Source organism: Hemitrygon akajei, chromosome 13, assembly GCF_048418815.1.
Source record: "Hemitrygon akajei chromosome 13, sHemAka1.3, whole genome shotgun sequence".
Taxonomy (NCBI): domain Eukaryota; kingdom Metazoa; phylum Chordata; class Chondrichthyes; order Myliobatiformes; family Dasyatidae; genus Hemitrygon; species Hemitrygon akajei.
Window position 1 is genome coordinate 99,850,318 of NC_133136.1, and position 19,145 is coordinate 99,869,462.

Sequence of the window (19,145 nt, forward strand, 5' to 3'; positions counted from 1 at the left end):
TTTTACTCACTTAGTTATTCACAGTAACAGAAATTTTGACCAGGGGTACCCAAACTTTTGCATGCCATTGTTAAGCTATTTCCATAATTATCATTGGTGCATGTCAGACCCATAATGAGTTAAGGTCGATTGTGGAAAGTGAGCTTCCATAACCACTGAAAGGCCTGCTCTAGTGGTATTTAAAGGGTCTGACTGAACAAGCAAGTTGACAAATATGTATCATATTCTCAAATGTTTCTCAGTCAGGCAGATTCATTGAAAATATTATGTTGAACACGCACCACTTCTGAAAATTGTAGTAGTTTAAGAGCAACTTGCATGTAGTCCACATTGCGCGAATTGGTGATCTATGTGCTTACATATTGCAATGCAGCCTGAGCCCACAGAGTGCTAACAATGCACTGAACCTGACACAAAGCTTTCCATTGAAGATTATACTTCTCCAAACACTTCATTACACTTCCTTTGCACTATTGCAAATTCGCAAACAGTAACTAGTAATCAATGTGCAATGTGTGCCATAATTTACAAGATTTATTCAATGTGGAAGGGCCTTGAATTTCAATGTTACCATGTAGAGAAATTGCTTTTTATATTGCAGGTGAATGAACAGATTTCCTTCATATGGAGGACAACAATACAGATGTTGCAGTCAAAGTATCTATAGGACCGAAGTATTTAAGTTCAAAGATGAAAGCAAGTTTATTATCAAAGTACAGGTGGATGTCACAATATAAAACCCTAACATTCATTTTCTTGTGGGCATACACAGTAAATCCAAGAAACACAATAGAATCAATGAAAGACTGCACTCAACAGGAGGGACAAATAACCAACTTGCAAAAGACAACAACTGTGGAAATATGAAATAATAATAATAATAATAATAATAATAATAATAATAATAATAATAATAATAATAATAATAATAATAATAATAATAATAATAATAATAATAATAATAATAATAAGTAAATAAGGAATAAATATCGAGAACTTGAGAAGAAGAGTCTTTGAAAGTGAGTCCATAGGTTGTGGAAACAGTTCAGTGATGGGCAAGTGAAATTGAATGAAATTTTCCTCTCAGTTTCAAGAACTTGATGGTTGAGGGGTACTGTTCCTGAACCTGCTGCTGTGGGTCCTGAGGTTCTTGATGGCAGCAGTGAATAGGGAGCATAGCTTGAGTGGTGAGGGTCCTTGAAGATGGATGCTGCTTTCCTGTGACAGCACTCTGTGCAAATGTGCTCAATGGTGGGGAAAAGCTTTACCCGTGACGGACTGGGGCATATCCAATACTTTTGTAAGCTTCTCCATTCAAGAACATTGGTGTTTCCATACCAGGCCACGATGCAACCAGTTAATATACTCTCCACTACACATCTATAGAAGTTTGTCAATGGCTCAGATGATGTGGAGAACCTTCGCAAACTTTTAAGGAAGTAGATGCGCTGCCGTGCTTTCTTCATAATGGCACTTACCTGTTGGACCCAGGACAAGTCCCTGGAAATGATAATGCCAAGAAGCTTGAAGTTACTAACCCTGTCCACTTCTGATCCCCCAATAAGGACTGAGTCATGGACCTCTGGTTACTTCCTTCTTAATCTATAATCAGCTCCTTGGTCTTGGTGACATTGAGTGAGAGGTTGTTGTTGTGGCATCACTCAGCCAGATTTTTAATCTCACTCCTATATGCTGATTCCTCACCACCTTTGATTCGGCCAATGACAGTGGTGTCAATAGCAAAATTAAATATGTCATTGGAGCTGTGCTTGGCCTCACAGTCGTAAGTGTAAAGCCAATAGAGCAGGGGGCTAAGCACACAGCCTTGTGGTGCATGTGTGTGGAGGGGATGCTGTTGGCAATCTGAAGTGACCGGAGTCTGCAAGTGAGGAAATCAAGCATCCAGTTGCACAAGGAGGTGTTGGGGTTAAGGTCTTAAAGCTTATTGATTAGTTTTGAGGGGTCTAGGCTGAGCTGTAGCCAATAAAGAGCATTCTGATGTATGTACCTTCGCTGTCCAGATGTTCCAGGGTTGATTGAAGAACCAATGAGATGCCACCTGCTGCTAACTGGTTGTGATGGCACTCCACTCCATTTATGGGAAATGGTACACCTTCTTCAAGCAAGAGGCAGACAAGCAATTAACTGTTAGTTTGCTGTACTGTCACTAACTTCCCAAAAAAGACATTTTACTTTTTGCCTCACAACTGAAATGCATTAAGTTTCATGAGATTGTTACATCTTATAACTATTTATGGACTTGCTACATAGTGTTAAAACTTTTCCAGTTGGTCCCACACATCTTGTTAGTCTTCATCAAAAAATTGAACCTTCTGCAACTGAATTGATGAGGAGATGCAATTTCTCCTAACAATTGAAAGTACCGAAACAAATTCTAGCCCACTAGGAATTAATGTCAGGTTTCAAAACAGCATTCAGCTGTGTGTGAATATCAAGAAATTATTTCCCAACAAACTGAGAGTGATCCTTCACTGCTCCATCTAAATATGAGAAATGGCACACTTAGCCACTTTTACCTTCCTATCTCAGCATTTTCACATGTAAGCATTTTCTGTCGCTTCAGTACGGTATTCCATTTCTTACTCAAACCTTTTTTAAGGCATGCCTGAGAGTACATATTTTGTTATAATTACGGATAACTTGGTGCAATTCACATGAATCCACTGGGTAAATTGCAATTGCTCAAATTTGGTTCAGTTATCATGACATCTGGGGAGCATTTTTTACTGCTTTCTTCTGCAGCAGTCTTGCTTTGAAGCATAGTGTTCTCTTTTACCATACACCAGAAAAATATTAAATTGCAATATTTCTAAATTTAGACTTCAGTTTTTTTTGAGTTTGCAATATGAAATATTTCATACAATATACTTAGTAAAATGCCATGCTATATTCTTAAATTGTCTGAATTTAGCTTTTATTCCCCATTACAGAATAAAGGATAATTTGCCTTGCTTTTTAATGTCATAAAGAGCCATTTTATTTAAGCATGGTAGCTGTTAAGGAATTGTAGCTACAATATTGACTTTATGTACTTTTAGTAAATTAGTTAAACACATATCCAGCATAAAAAATGCATGTAACTGATTGTCAAATAACACTTAAGTCATAGACAAGTGATTGGAGCAACTGTTCAGTTGAAATATATTCCTTGTTCTCTGCGGTTTGTTGGAACCCAAAACTCAGTTATTTAAAACAGTCCTTACAGAAAACATCAAAAATTTGTGCAGCTGTACTATAAATATTTGGCTGTAGGAATAATTAGATCTGAATTTTTTTATCTGCCAGTAGAAAGAGTTAGTCTAAATCAGGCTGCACTTGTGCAAAGAAAGACTTTGTGAATCTTGCTGTCTATATCAACAGAAGGGGTTGCTTTGAATTTTGCTCTTTCCTGTAAACGGGTTGGACCAGAGTCTTTCTGCATCTGCCATAAAAGAGGTATTAGCTTGATTCTTTAGAGTCAGAAAGTAATACAGCACCTAAACAGGCCCTACAGTACAACTGGTCCATTCTGACCAAAATTGCCATATAAGCTAGTCCCCATCTACCCATGTTTGGCTCATACCCCTCTAAACATGTCCAATCTAAGTGCTTGTCCAAATTCCTTGTTCAGATGTGGGAGTATAGCTCAGTGGTAGCTCATTTGACTGAAGATCAAGAGGTCCCTGAAGATCAAGAAATCAGCCATGATGGAATGGTGGAGCAGCCTCGATGGGCCAAAAGGTCTCATTCTGAACTATGGTCTAACTTCTGACACTTATCTAAAGCTGACGAAGACTTCAGACAACCATTATTGTATTCATTGTTCAGAATGGGGACATAACTGGCATGGATTACATGTATTATCCATTCCTAATTGCCCAGGTGAATTAGGTGCTGAGTCATCTTCTCAAAATGCAATAGTTCTTCTGGTATTATAGGGCATGGAGTTTTGTATCTAGACCCAGCTGCAAAATATTTCCATGAAGGCTTGTGAGAAACCTAAAGGAGAACCTAGTGTGGTGGCAATGGTCATAGTGTTATAGAGGCACACAACATAGAACTGGGCCATTCAGCATGCACAAGTTCTAATCATACAAATCCCATTTACCATCACTTAGTCCATTGCTGTATATGCCTTGGTGATTCAAATGTGCATCCTGATATGTTTTAAGTGCTGTGCCCCATCACTTTCTCAGGCAGTGTGCCCCAGATTCTAAACACCCTCTAAATGAACTTTTTTCCTTCAAATCCTCCTCAAACCTTCTTACACATCAACTTAAACCTGAGCCCTCTGATTTTAGATGTCACCATCAGAAGGAAAAGTTCCTTACTATGCACCTTATTAATGTCCCTCCCAATGCTGTACACCTCTCTCAGGACTTCCTCCCCCCCCCCCCCCCTCCAAGTCTCCTCTACTCCAAAATGCACAAATCCAGCCTATCCAGTCTCTCCTCATAACTGAAACTTTGCACCCCAGTCAAGTCAGCATCTTGGAAAGTTTCCTCTGCATTCTCTCCAGTGTATTCACATCCTTCCTATAGTGTGACAACTAGAACAGCCTACAATTCTTCAGTGGCCTAACCACAGTTTTATGAAGGCCTCTGGGTTATTATGTTCTAATCCTGGCTAATGAAGACCAGCATCCTTTATGTCTTCTTGTCTACTTGTTTTGCCACCTTTAGAACCGTCTTTCCACCACTCTCCCTGGAATACCCACCAATTCTTCCCCCAATGCCTCTCATGATATGTGTCCTTATTTGACCTCCCAAAATCTGCCCAATTTCCCAGGTGGTCAATATCATTCGTTAACCTTGTCACTATGAACGCCACCATCAAAATAGTGCCATCTGAAAACTCAGAATCATACCTCCATATCTGGTACTCTCATGAAGATGTTCCCCTTGACTTTTTTAGTCATAGAGGTTGTGGGTTCAGAGGGCTGTCCAAATAGCCTAAATGAGTAACTGCACCTACTGAAGCCAAAAAGCACTGGTGGTGCAGAGAATAAATATTGAGAGTGGTGGGTGTGCACACTGTTTTGTATGGGACAATACTCTCTTCTTCTATAGTAGCTGCAGTCTCCTTTAAGCAGAGAATATTCTATTCTAGTCCATGAAAAAGGAAGTTGAGTCACCCATCCATTCAGTTGTTCTTGTAGCTACAGTACATTTGTGGCTGGTCTAACTGAATGTTTCCTTCATGTGTAGAGTAAAAAATTGCCATTAGACTACATGGAGTGACAATGACCAGAAAGGAAATGATTGGATAATTCCTCTATTCTTTCAGCTTGTTCCCCAGGCTGCTGAATGTGATTGGAATTGATTTTATCTACATGATTTATCAGCAACTCCCCTCCATCAGAGAATTAATCATTCTTTCACTGAGAAAAATTGCTGTATTTTCTGCTTCCTTTAATGTCTAAACAATCTCGTTTTCTCGGTAAATTGATTTGTTTTTTGCAAAATGGTCTATAGTTCATTCACATAGCCTCAGCTCCAATACATCGTCAGTTCCAGTGATATTCAATAAATGCTCTAAAAGCCCAGTCAATTCCCAATCCATAGTAAATGGATAATACACTGACCACCACACAATCACTGATGCTCATTTTGGATTTCACTGGGCATATTTGCCTCAAATTGATCTTCAACCCTTGTCCAAGGATTTGAATTCAAGAGGCAAATGGAAAAGGACTGCTTTTGACATGAGGGCTGTATATGACCAAGCCTGGCATAATTCACCCCTAGTAACATGGAAGTTAAAGGGAATTGAGGGAAAGAAGTATTAATAGTCTGAAGTAATATCAACCATAAAGAAAATAGTTGGGCTTATTGCAGATCTATCAGCTCAGACCCTGAATAATAGTACAGATGTTGCTCAGTGTGCTGTTGCAATCTATGAAATTTGGAAATCTGAAATAAAAACAAGAAATGCCAGAAATATTCAGAAAGGCAGGGAGCATGTGAAGAAATTGCTTCTTATCTTGAGTTTTGAAGAAATATCATTGACCAGAAATGTAGCCTGTTTTTGTTCTCTCTCTGTATGTGCTATCAGACAGGCTATGCACTTCAGTTTTACAAATGTACGCAAGGGGTAAGTAAGGAGTGTAAAGAAATAATCCTGAATTGGCTGGATATGTGCAGCTGTTATCATATTCTCAAAGTTTGCCACTTGTGTGGCCCATTACCCAACATGTTAATCAATCATTCCTTCTACTAGTGGTGAATCATAGCTGCATTATACACCACTTACAAAACCACAGCAGTTACTCCGCAAGACTTCTTCTAATGCACATCCCAAATCCATGACGCTTACCATCCAGATCACATAAGGCCACTAGAAGTGTGGGATCAATACACTTGCTAGTTGCTCTCCAATTCATACATCATCCTAACAGAAATGTATTTACCATTGCTGGAGCAAATTTCCTACCATTTGACTCAATAAGAGTGCCTTGAATGAATGAAGCTTCTCTTGAATAGTTGGAGCTTATCACTATATGCTGGCCTTTTCTGTGATGTCAAGTGTTTGATGAATTAAGAAGAACATACTCATAAGTTTCGAGTAAATCAATTCCATGAAATAAGGAATTTCTCACAGTGAATGGATTGGAGACTTCAGAACAAGATTTGATGGTTGAATTCAGGAAGTGAGGGTAACCTGGACTAAACATTTCTGTTTGCCTCAGACATAGCAACACTGCAACAAAATTTATTTGCTGACCATCACACCTCCTATCACTTAGTAGATCTCCAAAGCTCCATGAAACCCAATCTCTATGGGTTAAATCACAAACAGGAGAAAATCTGCAGATGCCGGAAATCCAAGCAGCACACACAAAATGCTGCAGGAACTTAGCAGGCCATGCAGCATTGATGAAAAACAGTAAACAGTTGATGCTTTGGGCAGAGACCCTTCATCAGTACTCATGAAAAGGGCAGGACACAGGAGTCAGAAGTTGTGACACAAACTTTCTGTTTGACCCAAACCCATCTGTCCCGGGGATCAAAATGTGTTGGAGAAGCTAACCAATCGTGGAATCCAAATACATAAATCACTAAAAATAACAACACATCTTAATACTCCTAAGTAAACTCAATCATCAAAGTATATTTTTAAAGAGATAGAATTGAAAGACAGAGAACTTTTGTATTGGATCTCAAAGACCAAAAGTGCAGTTTTGGTACTCAAATTGTTAAAATAAAGGACTACATAAGGGAAGGAGGAAAACAGATTTACAAGGATGATCTACAATTTAAAGGATATAAATGTCAAAAGGGTTCAGGATGGGAGGCTGATCAATTGCCAAATAGATGATGAAAGGGTCTGATATGTAGACATAAACATGAAAAATCTGCAGATGCTGAAAACCCGAAGCAATACACACAAAATGCTGGAAGAACTCAGCTGGTCAGGCAGCATCTTTGGAAAAGGGTAAATAGTTGGTTTCAGGCCAAGACCCTTCTTCACAACTGGAAAGGAAAGGGGAAGATGCCATAATAAAGAGGTGGAGGGGGGAGAAATAGGAGAGAAAAGTGGTTCATAGGAGAAAGGGAAGGAGGAGGGACCCCAGAGGAAGTAATAGGTAGATGAGAAGAGGTGAATGCCAGAGTCGTGAATAAAGGGGGCGGGGAGGAAATTGATTACTGGAAGGCGAAATCAATATTCATGCCATCAGGTTGGAGTGTGCCGGATGGAATATAAGGTGTTGCTCCTCCACCCAGAGGGTGGCCCCATCTTAGCACAAGAGGAAGCCCTAGATTGACATGTCAGAACGGGAATAGGAATTGGAATAAAAATGTTTGGCAAATGGTGCAGAGGAGTTCGACAGAGCGGTCCCCCAACTTATGATTGATCTCACCAGTGTAGAGGAAGCCGCATTGGGAACACTGGACACAATAGATGATCCCAGCAGATTCACAGGTGAAGTGTTGCTCATCTGAAATAGACTGTTTGGGGCCCTGAATGGAGGTGAGGGAGGTGTATGGGAAGTTGTAGCACTTCGCCCACTTGCAGGGATAAGTGCCTGAAGGGAGAATGGACAAGCAAATCGCAGAGGGAACAATCCTAATGGAAAGTAGGGGGAGGGGGGAAAGTAAAGACATGTTTAGTTGTAGGATCCCTTTGGAGATGGCAGAGGTTGTGGGGGATAATGTATTGGATGTGGAGACTGATGGGGTGGTAGGTAAAGATAAGAGGAACTCTATCGCTATTAAGGTGGTGGAAAGATGGGACGAGTGCAGATGACTGGGAAATGGAGGAAATGTGGGTGAGGGAAGCATCAGTAGTGGAGGGAGGGAAACCCCATTCTCTAAAGGGGTTTAAAGGAGGAAGACATCTCTGATGTTCTAGAATGGAAAGCCAGCAAAGACATTGAGAAAAGGGAATAAATACAGGACATAGGATAGGAAGAGTTGGAGACAGATTATATTTTTGGAGAGTTTAAAATTACAGATGTAACTATAAGATGGTAACCAACTTAACTGGGTGTGGAATTTAAGGAGCAATTATTTATTCTGAGAGTTATCGAAATGTGGGGGACAGCAAGTATAAAGATCTGTTTAGAGAAGCTGGATAAACAACACCACAGAGACAATTATACCACAATGCTGATCTGGTTAAACAAAGACGGATGGGATATGGTCACACAAGATGTTATCCTGCGGTCTTGTTTCTGTGCAGCTTCAGTGCCTGTGCTTTTGGAATGTTTTAGGAAGAGATAATGGGGAACCACATCATAGAAGAAATGGGCCTGAGAAAATAAAGGGATTTCTTTTCAAGTTTCTGAAGATAAGGAATAGTTAATAGTATCTCTGCCAAAATGAAATGCTGATATATTTGTGAAAATGTGAAATCTAACATAACTCACACTATTAGATGAAATGAGAGACCACCATCTTCAGCCCATGGCACCAACAATCTGCTTAGAAAGAATATGCATGTCCAAATAATATTTACAAATGGTGCAACTGAGCGGGTGCCAAACACACATTCCATTTGGACAACCTAATGCTGCTTCTCTGTCTGTTTCTGTAAAGGCAGCCTTGGTTTGGTTTATAAATATCTTTCATGTTATCTAATGCCATAATGCATTCGGAGATGGAGACAGCTCCAAATGGCAATCATTTCGTTTTCTGGAATAAACATATATTGTAAGTTGCTCAATCAGCAACCCTTAGTTTCAGAAGGCATCACCTGTTTCCATGGTGACACATATGCTGAGGACCATTTTACTGAGAATTCGCTTTGCACTCCCAAACCGCAAATCCTCTATCAGGAGTTACCAACTTTTTTTTTGCCACGGAGCCTTACACTTAACTGAGAGGGTCTGTGGACCCCAGGTTAGGACCCGTGCTCGAAAAGACAAATCTTGCTGTAAGTTTGTCCCTATTTGTCCGTACGCTAGCACCTTTCTTATTAATTAAAAACAGATCCATGTTAAAAAATATTTTTCTGAGTCAGCTGAGACAATTCCTTACAGTTGAGTTATAATCGGCGGAGGCATTACATCAAATATTTATTTACTCTACGACGGTTATTGTATGGCAGTTAGTTTTCAATTACTATGAAACATCCGACCTTCTTCTCTGGTGCTGCTAATAATGACTAAGAACAAAGTACTAACAATGTACACAGGAATTAATTATAAAGTATTAAACATGTACTGTCTACACAGAGACCTTCACAAAAAAAAGGAATTTCATTGCACCCTGCTGTGTATGATAAAATTAACCTTTATCTGAATCTAGCAGCACACAATCGACATAACATTCGAGGGAGCTTTTGCATCTGGGTGCCAGCACCGCACCGTCTCGGTGGACTTCCCACTTTGTCTGCATACATGAGCAGCAAGTCCAGTGTTAGTACGCACCCTGCCTGCAGCCGCAATAAGCCCAATCGATCCTTCCACGGCGATTTCTGATAAAGCACCAGGGTTTGAGCCTCCCGCCGGGGTTACGACAGAAGTTATGATCCCCCAGACCTTTGTCTGGGTACCTCTCGACGAAACTGGGGATGGCGCTCCACTCCAGGCACCTGTGGCCGGACTCGGCGATCCCGAATGACCGCCGCGAAATAGCCGGGCCGGCTGGGCTGTACAGACAGTCGCCCGGGAGGCTAATGGATCCCGCCGCGCTAAAGCAACAGACTCTACCGCTGCAGAGCAGAGCGACCACAGCCAGAAAGCTGCGAGCGGTCCTCATCGCGATCGTGATCTGCCAGCACCCATCTGCGACTCCCGGAGCGATCAACCCTACATACATCGACTATTGAACCCCGTTAGTTGTGTGTGTGTGTGTGTGAAGGGGTGGGAAAGGATAAAACGGATACAAGAAGAAAGCACCGGAGGTGGGGTGGGGGGGGGTGGGTGTCTCGATTAACGCTGCCTGCTTATGTCTTCAAGTATAGGACAGCCTGACGGCAGCTGTGGTACAAAGAAAGCGGTGTGGGAAGAGGCTGTTAGTACATCCCGTGTGAACTTTCCCCAGTCCCGCACTCAGCTGTGAGGTGCTCGGTGGGCAGGGCCGGGGTTGGTTGGAACAGGGACCCTCCTTCCGAGAAAGTAGGGTTTATTTGCGAGATGTACCAGGTTTTAATCGAGAGTGGCACCTGGCGAACATCTGACACCAGAGTCCTGTCAACGGCGCTTTAAGGGCAGTTAACACTTCACAGTCTCATAAAACAATGTAATATACAAACGGACAAAAGCCTTGGGTCCATTTCTTTCAAACGCTCTTTGTTAAAAGCGTTTTCCTCCCGCTGCTCTTCAAAACACTCTTGAGTCAAAGCAACCCTGTCAGCCAGGAACTCCGAGCACTGGGGCAAAACTTCATTCCGCTAATGTATTCAACAATTGCATGCTTATAAAATTATTTATATTTCTAGGTCCTGAATAACAATTAAATAACACAAACAAAATGCTGGAGGAACTCAACATCTCGGAAAAGAGTACAGTCGTCATCTCGGGCCGAAACACTTATGCAGTCCGTTTCTCCAGCATTTTGTGTGTGTTGCTCGGATTCACAGCATCTGCAGATTTTCTCTTGTTTGTGAAGAAAATTAAATATTTTAGTTTGCAGAAAAGTTAATTGAAAACGTATAAGCAATTCATTCAAGGACAATTAACGTTATAAATATCAATCAATATCTTTGCTGGTAAAAAAAAATCCACATAGTTTCCTTACTGGCGCCCGGGAATGTTAGGTGGGAGTAGCAAATTCACACCACCCCAGCCGCTCTTACCCGCACCGAGAATCTTGCGGTCGGCGACATCTTCCTTGGGTGCTCCCGCATCAGAATCGGAATCAGGTTTATTACTGACCTGTGTCCAGACATTTGTTGTTTTGGGGCAGCAGTACAGAACAAAACAAACATTGCTGTAAGTTACAAAAAATAAACAGTGCAAAAGACTAGTACCATCATGGGTTGATAGATCATTCACAAACCTGCTGGTGGAGGGGCAAAATCTGTTCCCAAAAGGATGAGTGCTGGTGGGGAGTTCACATTTGGTTGATGTCTACGTCTTCCTGATGTGTAATAGATGTTGTCTCTGTATTCTTTCTAAACGAAAACTCTCCTCTGGTTTTCACTACTTCTCCAGCTTCCTCTGAGATTCAGTTTTGTTTTCAGGACTTATTTTGTTACAATTGTTTTATTTTGTTTTTCCAGGAGACATAGATCTGTGACTCAATACCCGTTCTTATCAGTACAGATAAACAGCTGAGGTTTAGTGCTTATAGTGAGAGGCAACTACAACAAATAAAAATATATAAAGGTATGCTCCATTGCATTGTGTGTATTCTTTTAAAAAAAGGATTTGTCTAGACAAAATTGGACATTGAGTCTTTTGTTTACAAGACAATAGAACAAAAATAAGCTGTTCAGCTCTTCAAATCTTTCCATCATTTAGTTGTTAGACTATGAAAATGTGACATCTTAGCTCAATTTCCCAGAGAGGCCACATGAGTGGCAATGGTGCAACTGTTGAATAAAGTGTTAGCACCACTAAATATATTGACCATTTGACACTTAAAATATGAAAGGTTTTACATTGTGTTTATTCTTATGTTTAAAGACTCAAAGTACATTTATTGTCAATGTATGCAATACTCAAACCTGAGATTTGTCTTCCCACAGAACACCACAAAACAATGCCCCCCCTCGACCCCACCAACATGGAAAAAGCAAAATCGTGAAATTATGTGTTTACATAATCCAATGCTTTTTTCACAAAATTCAGTATTACAACCAATGATTCCATAATACCATAAGACCATCCAACATAGGAACAGAATTCAGACATTAGCCCATCGAGCCTGCTCTGCCATTCAATCATGGCTGATCTCCCCCCCCCCCCTCCCACCTCAGCCCCACATCCCAGCCTTCTCCCCATAACTTTTGATGCCATGTCCAATCAAGAGCGTATCAAGCTCTGCCTTAAGTACACCCAACAACCTGGCCTTTATAGCTGTCTGTGGTAACAAATTCCACAAATTCATTACCCTCTGGCTAAAGAAAAAATTCTACATCTGTTTTAAATGGATGCCCCTCTATCCTGAGGCTGTGCCCTCTTGTCCTAGACTCTCACATCATGGGAAACATTCTTTCCACATGTACCATGTCTAGGCCTTTCAACATTCCAAAGGTTTCAAATAGATCCCCCGTCATCCTTCCAAGTTCCAGTGAGTACAGACCCAGAGCTATCACACGTTCCTCATAGGATCATCCTTGTGAATCTCCCCTGAACCCTCTCCAATGCCAGCACATCTTTTCTTAGACGAGAAGCCCAAACACTGTTCACAATACTCAAGGTGAGGCCTCACCAGTGCCTTATAAGCCTCAGCATCACATCCCTGCTCTTGTATTCAAGTCCTCTTGAAATGAATGCTAACATTGCATTTGCCTTCCTCACCGCTGACTCTACTTGCAAGTTAACCTTTAGAATGCTCTGAACAAGGATTCCTAAGGCCTTTGTATCTCAGATTTTTGGATTTTCTTCCCACTTAGAAAGTTGGCACATTTATTTCTTCTACCAATGTGCATGACCATGCATTTTACAACATTTTATTTCATTTACCTCTCTCTTGCCTATTCTCCTAATCTGTTTACATCTTTCTGCAGCCGACCTGTTTCCTGAACACTACCTGTCTCCCCACCAATCTTCATATCATCTGCAAACTTGGCAACAAAGCCATCTATTCCATCATCTAAATCACTGACATACAGCATAAAAAGAAACGGTCCCAAAACGATCCCTACAGAACACCATTGGTCACTGGTAGCCAGCCAGAAAAGTATCATCTTGTTCCCACACACTGCCTCCTACCAATCAGCCAATGCATTAACCATGCCAGAAATTTTCCTATAACACCATGGGCTCTTAAATTGGTAAGGTGCCTCCTGTGTGGCACCTTGTCAAAGGCCTTCTAAAAGTCCAAATATACATCTACTGCATCCCCTTTATCTATCCCACTTGTAATCTTCTCTCAGAATTCCAACAGGTTTATCAGGCAAGATTTTCCCTTAAAGAAACCATGCTGACTTTGTCCTACGTTGTTGTGTGTCACCAAGTCCTCCATAATTTCATCCTTAACAACTGACTCCACCAACCACTGAGCTCAAGCTAACTGGTCTATAATTTCCTTTCTGCTGCCTTCCTCCTTTCTTAAAAAGTGGAGTGACATTTGCAATTTTCCAGTCCTCTGGCACCACGCCAGGGTCCAGTGATTTTTGAAAGATCATTACTAATGCAACCACAGTCTCTACTGCTGCCTCTTTCAGAACCCTAGGATGCAGTTCATCTAGCCCAGGTGACTTACAGTGGCATGCAAAAGTTTGGGCACGCCTGGTCAAAATTTCTGTTACTGTGAATAATTAAGTGAGTAGAAGATGAACTGATCTCCAAAAGTCATAAAGTTAAAGCTGAAACATTCTTTTCAACATTTTAACCAAGATTAGTGTATTATTTTTGTTTTGTACAATTTTAGAGTGAAAAAAAGGAAAGGAGCACCAAGCAAAAGTTTGGGCACCCCAAGAGCTTTGAGCTCTCAGATAACTTTTACCAAGGTCTCAGACCTTAATTAGCTTGTTAGGGCTGTGGCTTGTTCACAGTCATTGTTAGGAAAGGCCAGGTGATGCAAATTTCAAAGCTTTTTAAATACCCTGACTCCTCAAACCTCGTCCCAACAATCAGCAGCCATGGGCTCCTCTAAGCAGCTGCCTAGCACTCTGAAAATTAAAATAAATGATGCCCATAAAGCAGGAGAAGGCTATAAGAAGATAGCAAAGCGTTTTCAAGTAGTTGTTTCCTCAGTTCATAATGTAATTAAGAAATGGCAGTTAACAGGAACGGTGGAGGTCAAATTGAGGTCTGGAAGACCAAGAAAACTTTCTGAGAGAACTGCTCGTAGAATTGCTAGAAAGGCAAATCAAAACCCCCGTTTGACAGCAAAAGACCTTCAGGAAGATTTAGCAGACTCTGGAGTGGTGGTGCACTGTTCTACTGTGCAGCATGTCGCACAAATATGACCTTCATGGTAAAGGGAAGAATGAATTCAATTAAATACCAGCAAATTCTGGAAGCAAACATCACAATGTCTGAAAAAAAGCTGAAGATGAAAAGAGGATGGCTTCTACAACAGGATAATGATCCTAAACACACCTCAAGATACCGCAAGAGGTGCAAGCTGAAGGTTTTGCCATGGCCCTCACAGTCCCCTGACCTAAACATCATCGAAAATCTGTGGATGGACCTCAAAAGAGCAGTGCATGCAAGACGGCCCAAGAATCTCACAGAACTAGAAGCCTTTTGCAAGGACGAATGGGTGAAAATCCCCCAAACAAGAATTGAAAGACTCTTAGTTGGCTACAGAAAGTGTTTACAAGCTGTAATACTTGCCAAAGGGGGTGTTACTAAGTACTGACCATGCAGGGTGCCCAAAATTTATGCTTCAGGCCCTTTTCCTTTTTTGTCATTTTGAAACTGTAAAAGATGGAAATAAAAAAGTAATCTTGCTTAAAATATTAAAGAAATACGTCATCTTTAACTTTATGCCTTTTGGAAATCAGGTCATCTTTTACTTGCTTAGCTATTCACAGTAACAGAAATTTTGACCAGGGGTGCCCAAACTTTTGCATGCCTCTGTACATACCCTTAGGTCCTTCAGCCTTTTGAGCACCTTCTCCTTTGTAATAATGGCTGCACTCACTTCTTTCTCTCACACCCTTCAACATCTGGTAAACCGCTAAAGCCTTCTACAGTGAAGACTGATGCAAAATACTCATTTCATTCATCTGTCATTTCCTTGTCCCCCATTATTATTTCTCCAGCCTCAATTTTCTAGAATTCCTATGTCCACTCTCATCCCTCTTTTATTTTTTATATATTTGAAAAAGCTTTCACTATCCACTTTGATATTGTTTGTAAGCTTCCTTTCATAATTCATCTTTTCTCTCCTAATGACTCTTTTCGTTGCTCTCTGTAGGTGTTTAAAAGCTTCCCAATCCTTTGTCCTCTGACTAATTTTTTGTTTTGTTACATGTCCTCTCATTTGCTTTTACATAAGCTTTGACTTCCCTTGTCAGCCACTGTTGGACTGTTTTGCCATTTGGGTATTTCTTTGTTTTTGTAATACATCTATCCTGCACTTTCCTCATTTTTCCCAGAATTGCATGCCATTGCTCCTCTGCTGTCATCCCTGCCAGATTTTCCTTCCAATTTACTTTGGCCAACTCCGCTCTCATACCACTGTAATTTACTTTACTCCACGAAATACTGCTACATTACTTTCTTCCTATCAAATTTCAAGTTGAACTCAAACATATTGTGATCACTGCCTCCTAAGGTTTCTTTTAACTTCCCTAATCACCTCCGGTTCATTACATAACACCAATCCAGTATAGCTGATCCCCTAGTAGGCTCAATGCCAAACTGCTCTAAAAAGCCATCTTGTAGGCATTCAACAAATTCACTCTCTTGAGATCCATTTCCAATCTGATTTTCCCAATCGCCGTGCATGCTGAAATCTCCCATGACTATCACAATATTGCCTTTTTAACACACTTTTTCTATTTCCCGTTGTAATCTGTGGTCCACATCCCAGGTACTGTTGGGAGGCCTGTATATAACTGCCATCAGGGAACTTTTACCCTTGCAGTTTCTTAACTCAATCCATAAGAATTCAACATCTTCCAATCTTATGTCACATCTTTCTACTGATTTGATGCCGTTCTTTACCAGCAGAGCCACGCTACCCCCTCTACCTACCCTCCTATCCTCCAATACAATGTGTAACCATAGATATTCAGCTTCCGACTACAACCATCCTTCAGCCCCTATTTAGTGATGGCCACAACATCATACCTGACAATCTGTAATAGTGCAACAAGATCATCCATCTTAATTCTTATCCAATGTGTACTTTGTGCGTTGAAATATAACACTTTGAGTACTGTATTTGCTACCCTTCTTGATTCTGCATTCCTAATGCACTGATATTCAGCCTGCTGGCTGCAATGTTGTGCTATCATTTGCACAAAAGCCATGATGCTCCTTCCACCATGCTTTGCAGTTGAAATGAGATTTTGGTGTTGGTGTGCAGTGATCTTTTCCCTCTAAACATAGTAATATGCTTTTCTGCCAAAAAGTTCAACTTTTGTCTCATCTGTCTGCATACATTGTATCCCAAAAGTGTTGTAGAACATCCAGGTGGTCTTTTGCAAACTTGAGACATGCAGAAATATATTTTTGGCGAGCAGTGATTTCCTCCGTGGTGTCCTTCCATGAACACCATTCTTGTTCAGTACTTTTCTTATAGTGGACAAATGAACAGAGACTTTAGCAAGTTCTAGAGGTTTCTGCAGGTCTTTTGCTGTTACCCTTGGGTTCTTTTTCACTCCCTTCAGCACTCCACGTTGTGCTCTTTGTGTGAGCTTTGTAGGACACCCACTCCTAGAGAGTTTCCTCCATTGTAGACAACTTCTCGTACTGTGGACTAATGAACAATCAGGTCTTTAGAAATGCCTTTTCCAGCTTAATGCATCCCCAAAATTCTTCTTCTGAGGTCCTCTGAAAGCTGGTTTGATAGCGGCATCGTGCACATAAACACATCTTTCTTGAGAAGAGCAGGCTCTGTCAGTAACCTGACTTTGTGTGTCTTTTTTTTAAATAGGGCAGGACACCTCTACAACCCACACCTCCAATCTCAAGTCATCGATTGGAACACCTATCTTCAAATAGCTTTTGTAGAAGGCATTGCCCCAGAGGCTCACACACTTTTCCCAACATATACATGTAATATTGGATCATTGTTCTCAATAAATAAATGAACAAGTATAATGTTGTCTGTGTTACATTTTTAATTGGGTTCTCTTTATCTAGCTTTAGGACTTACATGAAGATCTGATCACATTTTAGGTCATGTTTATGCAGAAATAGAGAAAATTCTACAGGGTTCACAAACTTTTTATCATCACTCATGCCTCTGGATTCTTAAACCAGTCCTGTCCACCCTATCATCTCCTTTTCTCTTTTCAAATATCTCTTGATTATCATAGTATCCCATCAACCAGATCAGTTCTTCAACAACTTATCCCCACAGCTCTAACCTCATCCTCTCAGAGACATCCCCATTACATCTCTCACCTTTCCCCAACCCCTCCTCACTCCATCCCAGCCCCTTGCTCTGCAACTTAAAATTAACTTGATTTCTCTTTCCCCAATTCAGTCAAACGGCCTTGAAACATTAAACTTGTTCCTCTTTCCACTGATGCCTAGTGATTCCAGCTTTTCCTGCTTTCTCTCTTAATTGACCTGCCTCTCACAGAGCAGCTTAATATCCCATCTTGGCAACACTTTTTCCAAAGCTGGCATTAGCTTACCTTTATTTCTCTCAACACTTTTCCTACCTTGTAAATTTCTACTTTGCCTCAGTCACTCTCCCGAGTCACAATCCAACTTTGTGCAGTACTGAATGGGCATTGGATTGTCATACATACTATCCCTTTGTTGAGATATTAAAAGGAGCTCTAATCTGGCCTCTTAAATAAAGAATGAAGATTATACAAACCATGTTCAATTCTGAGTTTACACATTTTCCCTCAGATATGTGGGCCTGGTTTCCTCCCACATTCCAAAGGCAGACAGATGGGTAAATTGAGTGTTGTTATTTGTTCCTAGTGCAGTTAGGTGCCAAGAGAATTGTAGGGTAGTTGATGGACAACAGAGAGAATGTTTTTTACAATCATTTCGGGAATGGGAATACTCTGAGAATGGGCACAGATTTCTGGGGCCAAATGGCTTCTTTCATCGCTGTGAGGAAATAAGGAAATATGTAGCCACTGCAAAGAACCAAAAGTTTTCCTGGGTTTTATTGTGTATCCATATCTTTCAAAGAATATCACTCTGGCACATTCTTACTTATCCTAGTGGCACTTGTTGATCCATACACAAAAACAATTACAATAGTGACTACTCTTCATAGACTCTTCACTGGCGATAAAAATGTTTTGCGGAGTCTTGAAAGTTCATTTATTTATTTTTTATATAGTAGTGCAGCCCTTCCGCCCCAGCAACCCCCAATGAATCCCAGCCTAATTACAGGATAACTTACAAAGACCAGTTAACCTACCTGGTATGTCTTTGGACCGTGGAAGAAAACCGGAGCACCCAGGGAAAGCCCATGCATCCCACAGGGAAGACATACAGACTCCTTACTGATGGTGCTGCAATTGAACTCCAGACTCTGGAATGCCCCAAGCTGTAATAGCTTTGCGCTAATCACTATACTACCCTGGCAGCCACACAGAAAAAAATTCCATTTCACAGGGAGTTCCATATAGATACAAATTGTACCATATGTGGAGCACAGTATAAAGGAAATTGTTGCTCCTGAAACTTTAACTAATAGTTATTGACATGAGAGGATTTTTTAATTCTGCAATCAAGAATCTAGGCCCCAGACATTGACCTTTCTCTCCTGGAGTTGTTTGGAAGAAACACACTGTGGAGATGTGGCACTGTATGACATCCAGTGAACTCACACACACGTTTAATCTGTAATAAACCAAATTATTTTGCAAAGGGGGGGGGGTGAAATATCATTAAGATTCAACCATGAAAAAAAGTTCCAAGGACTCAACTGATCTGG

The 19,145-nt window shown here is 40.8% G+C and overlaps 1 protein-coding gene across 1 annotated transcript in view; it reads right to left on the minus strand.

The window, feature by feature from the left end:
- The window catches only part of prss12 (serine protease 12), a 144,075-nt gene extending 133,857 nt beyond the window's left edge, over positions 1-10,218 (minus strand). Inside the window, exon 1 of the mRNA XM_073065160.1 lies at positions 9,872-10,218. Within this exon, the coding sequence (XP_072921261.1) occupies positions 9,872-10,202 (331 nt within the window). The 5' untranslated portion in view covers positions 10,203-10,218. The remainder of the gene's footprint in view (positions 1-9,871) is intronic.
- Between the last annotated feature and the right edge of the window lie 8,927 nt (positions 10,219-19,145).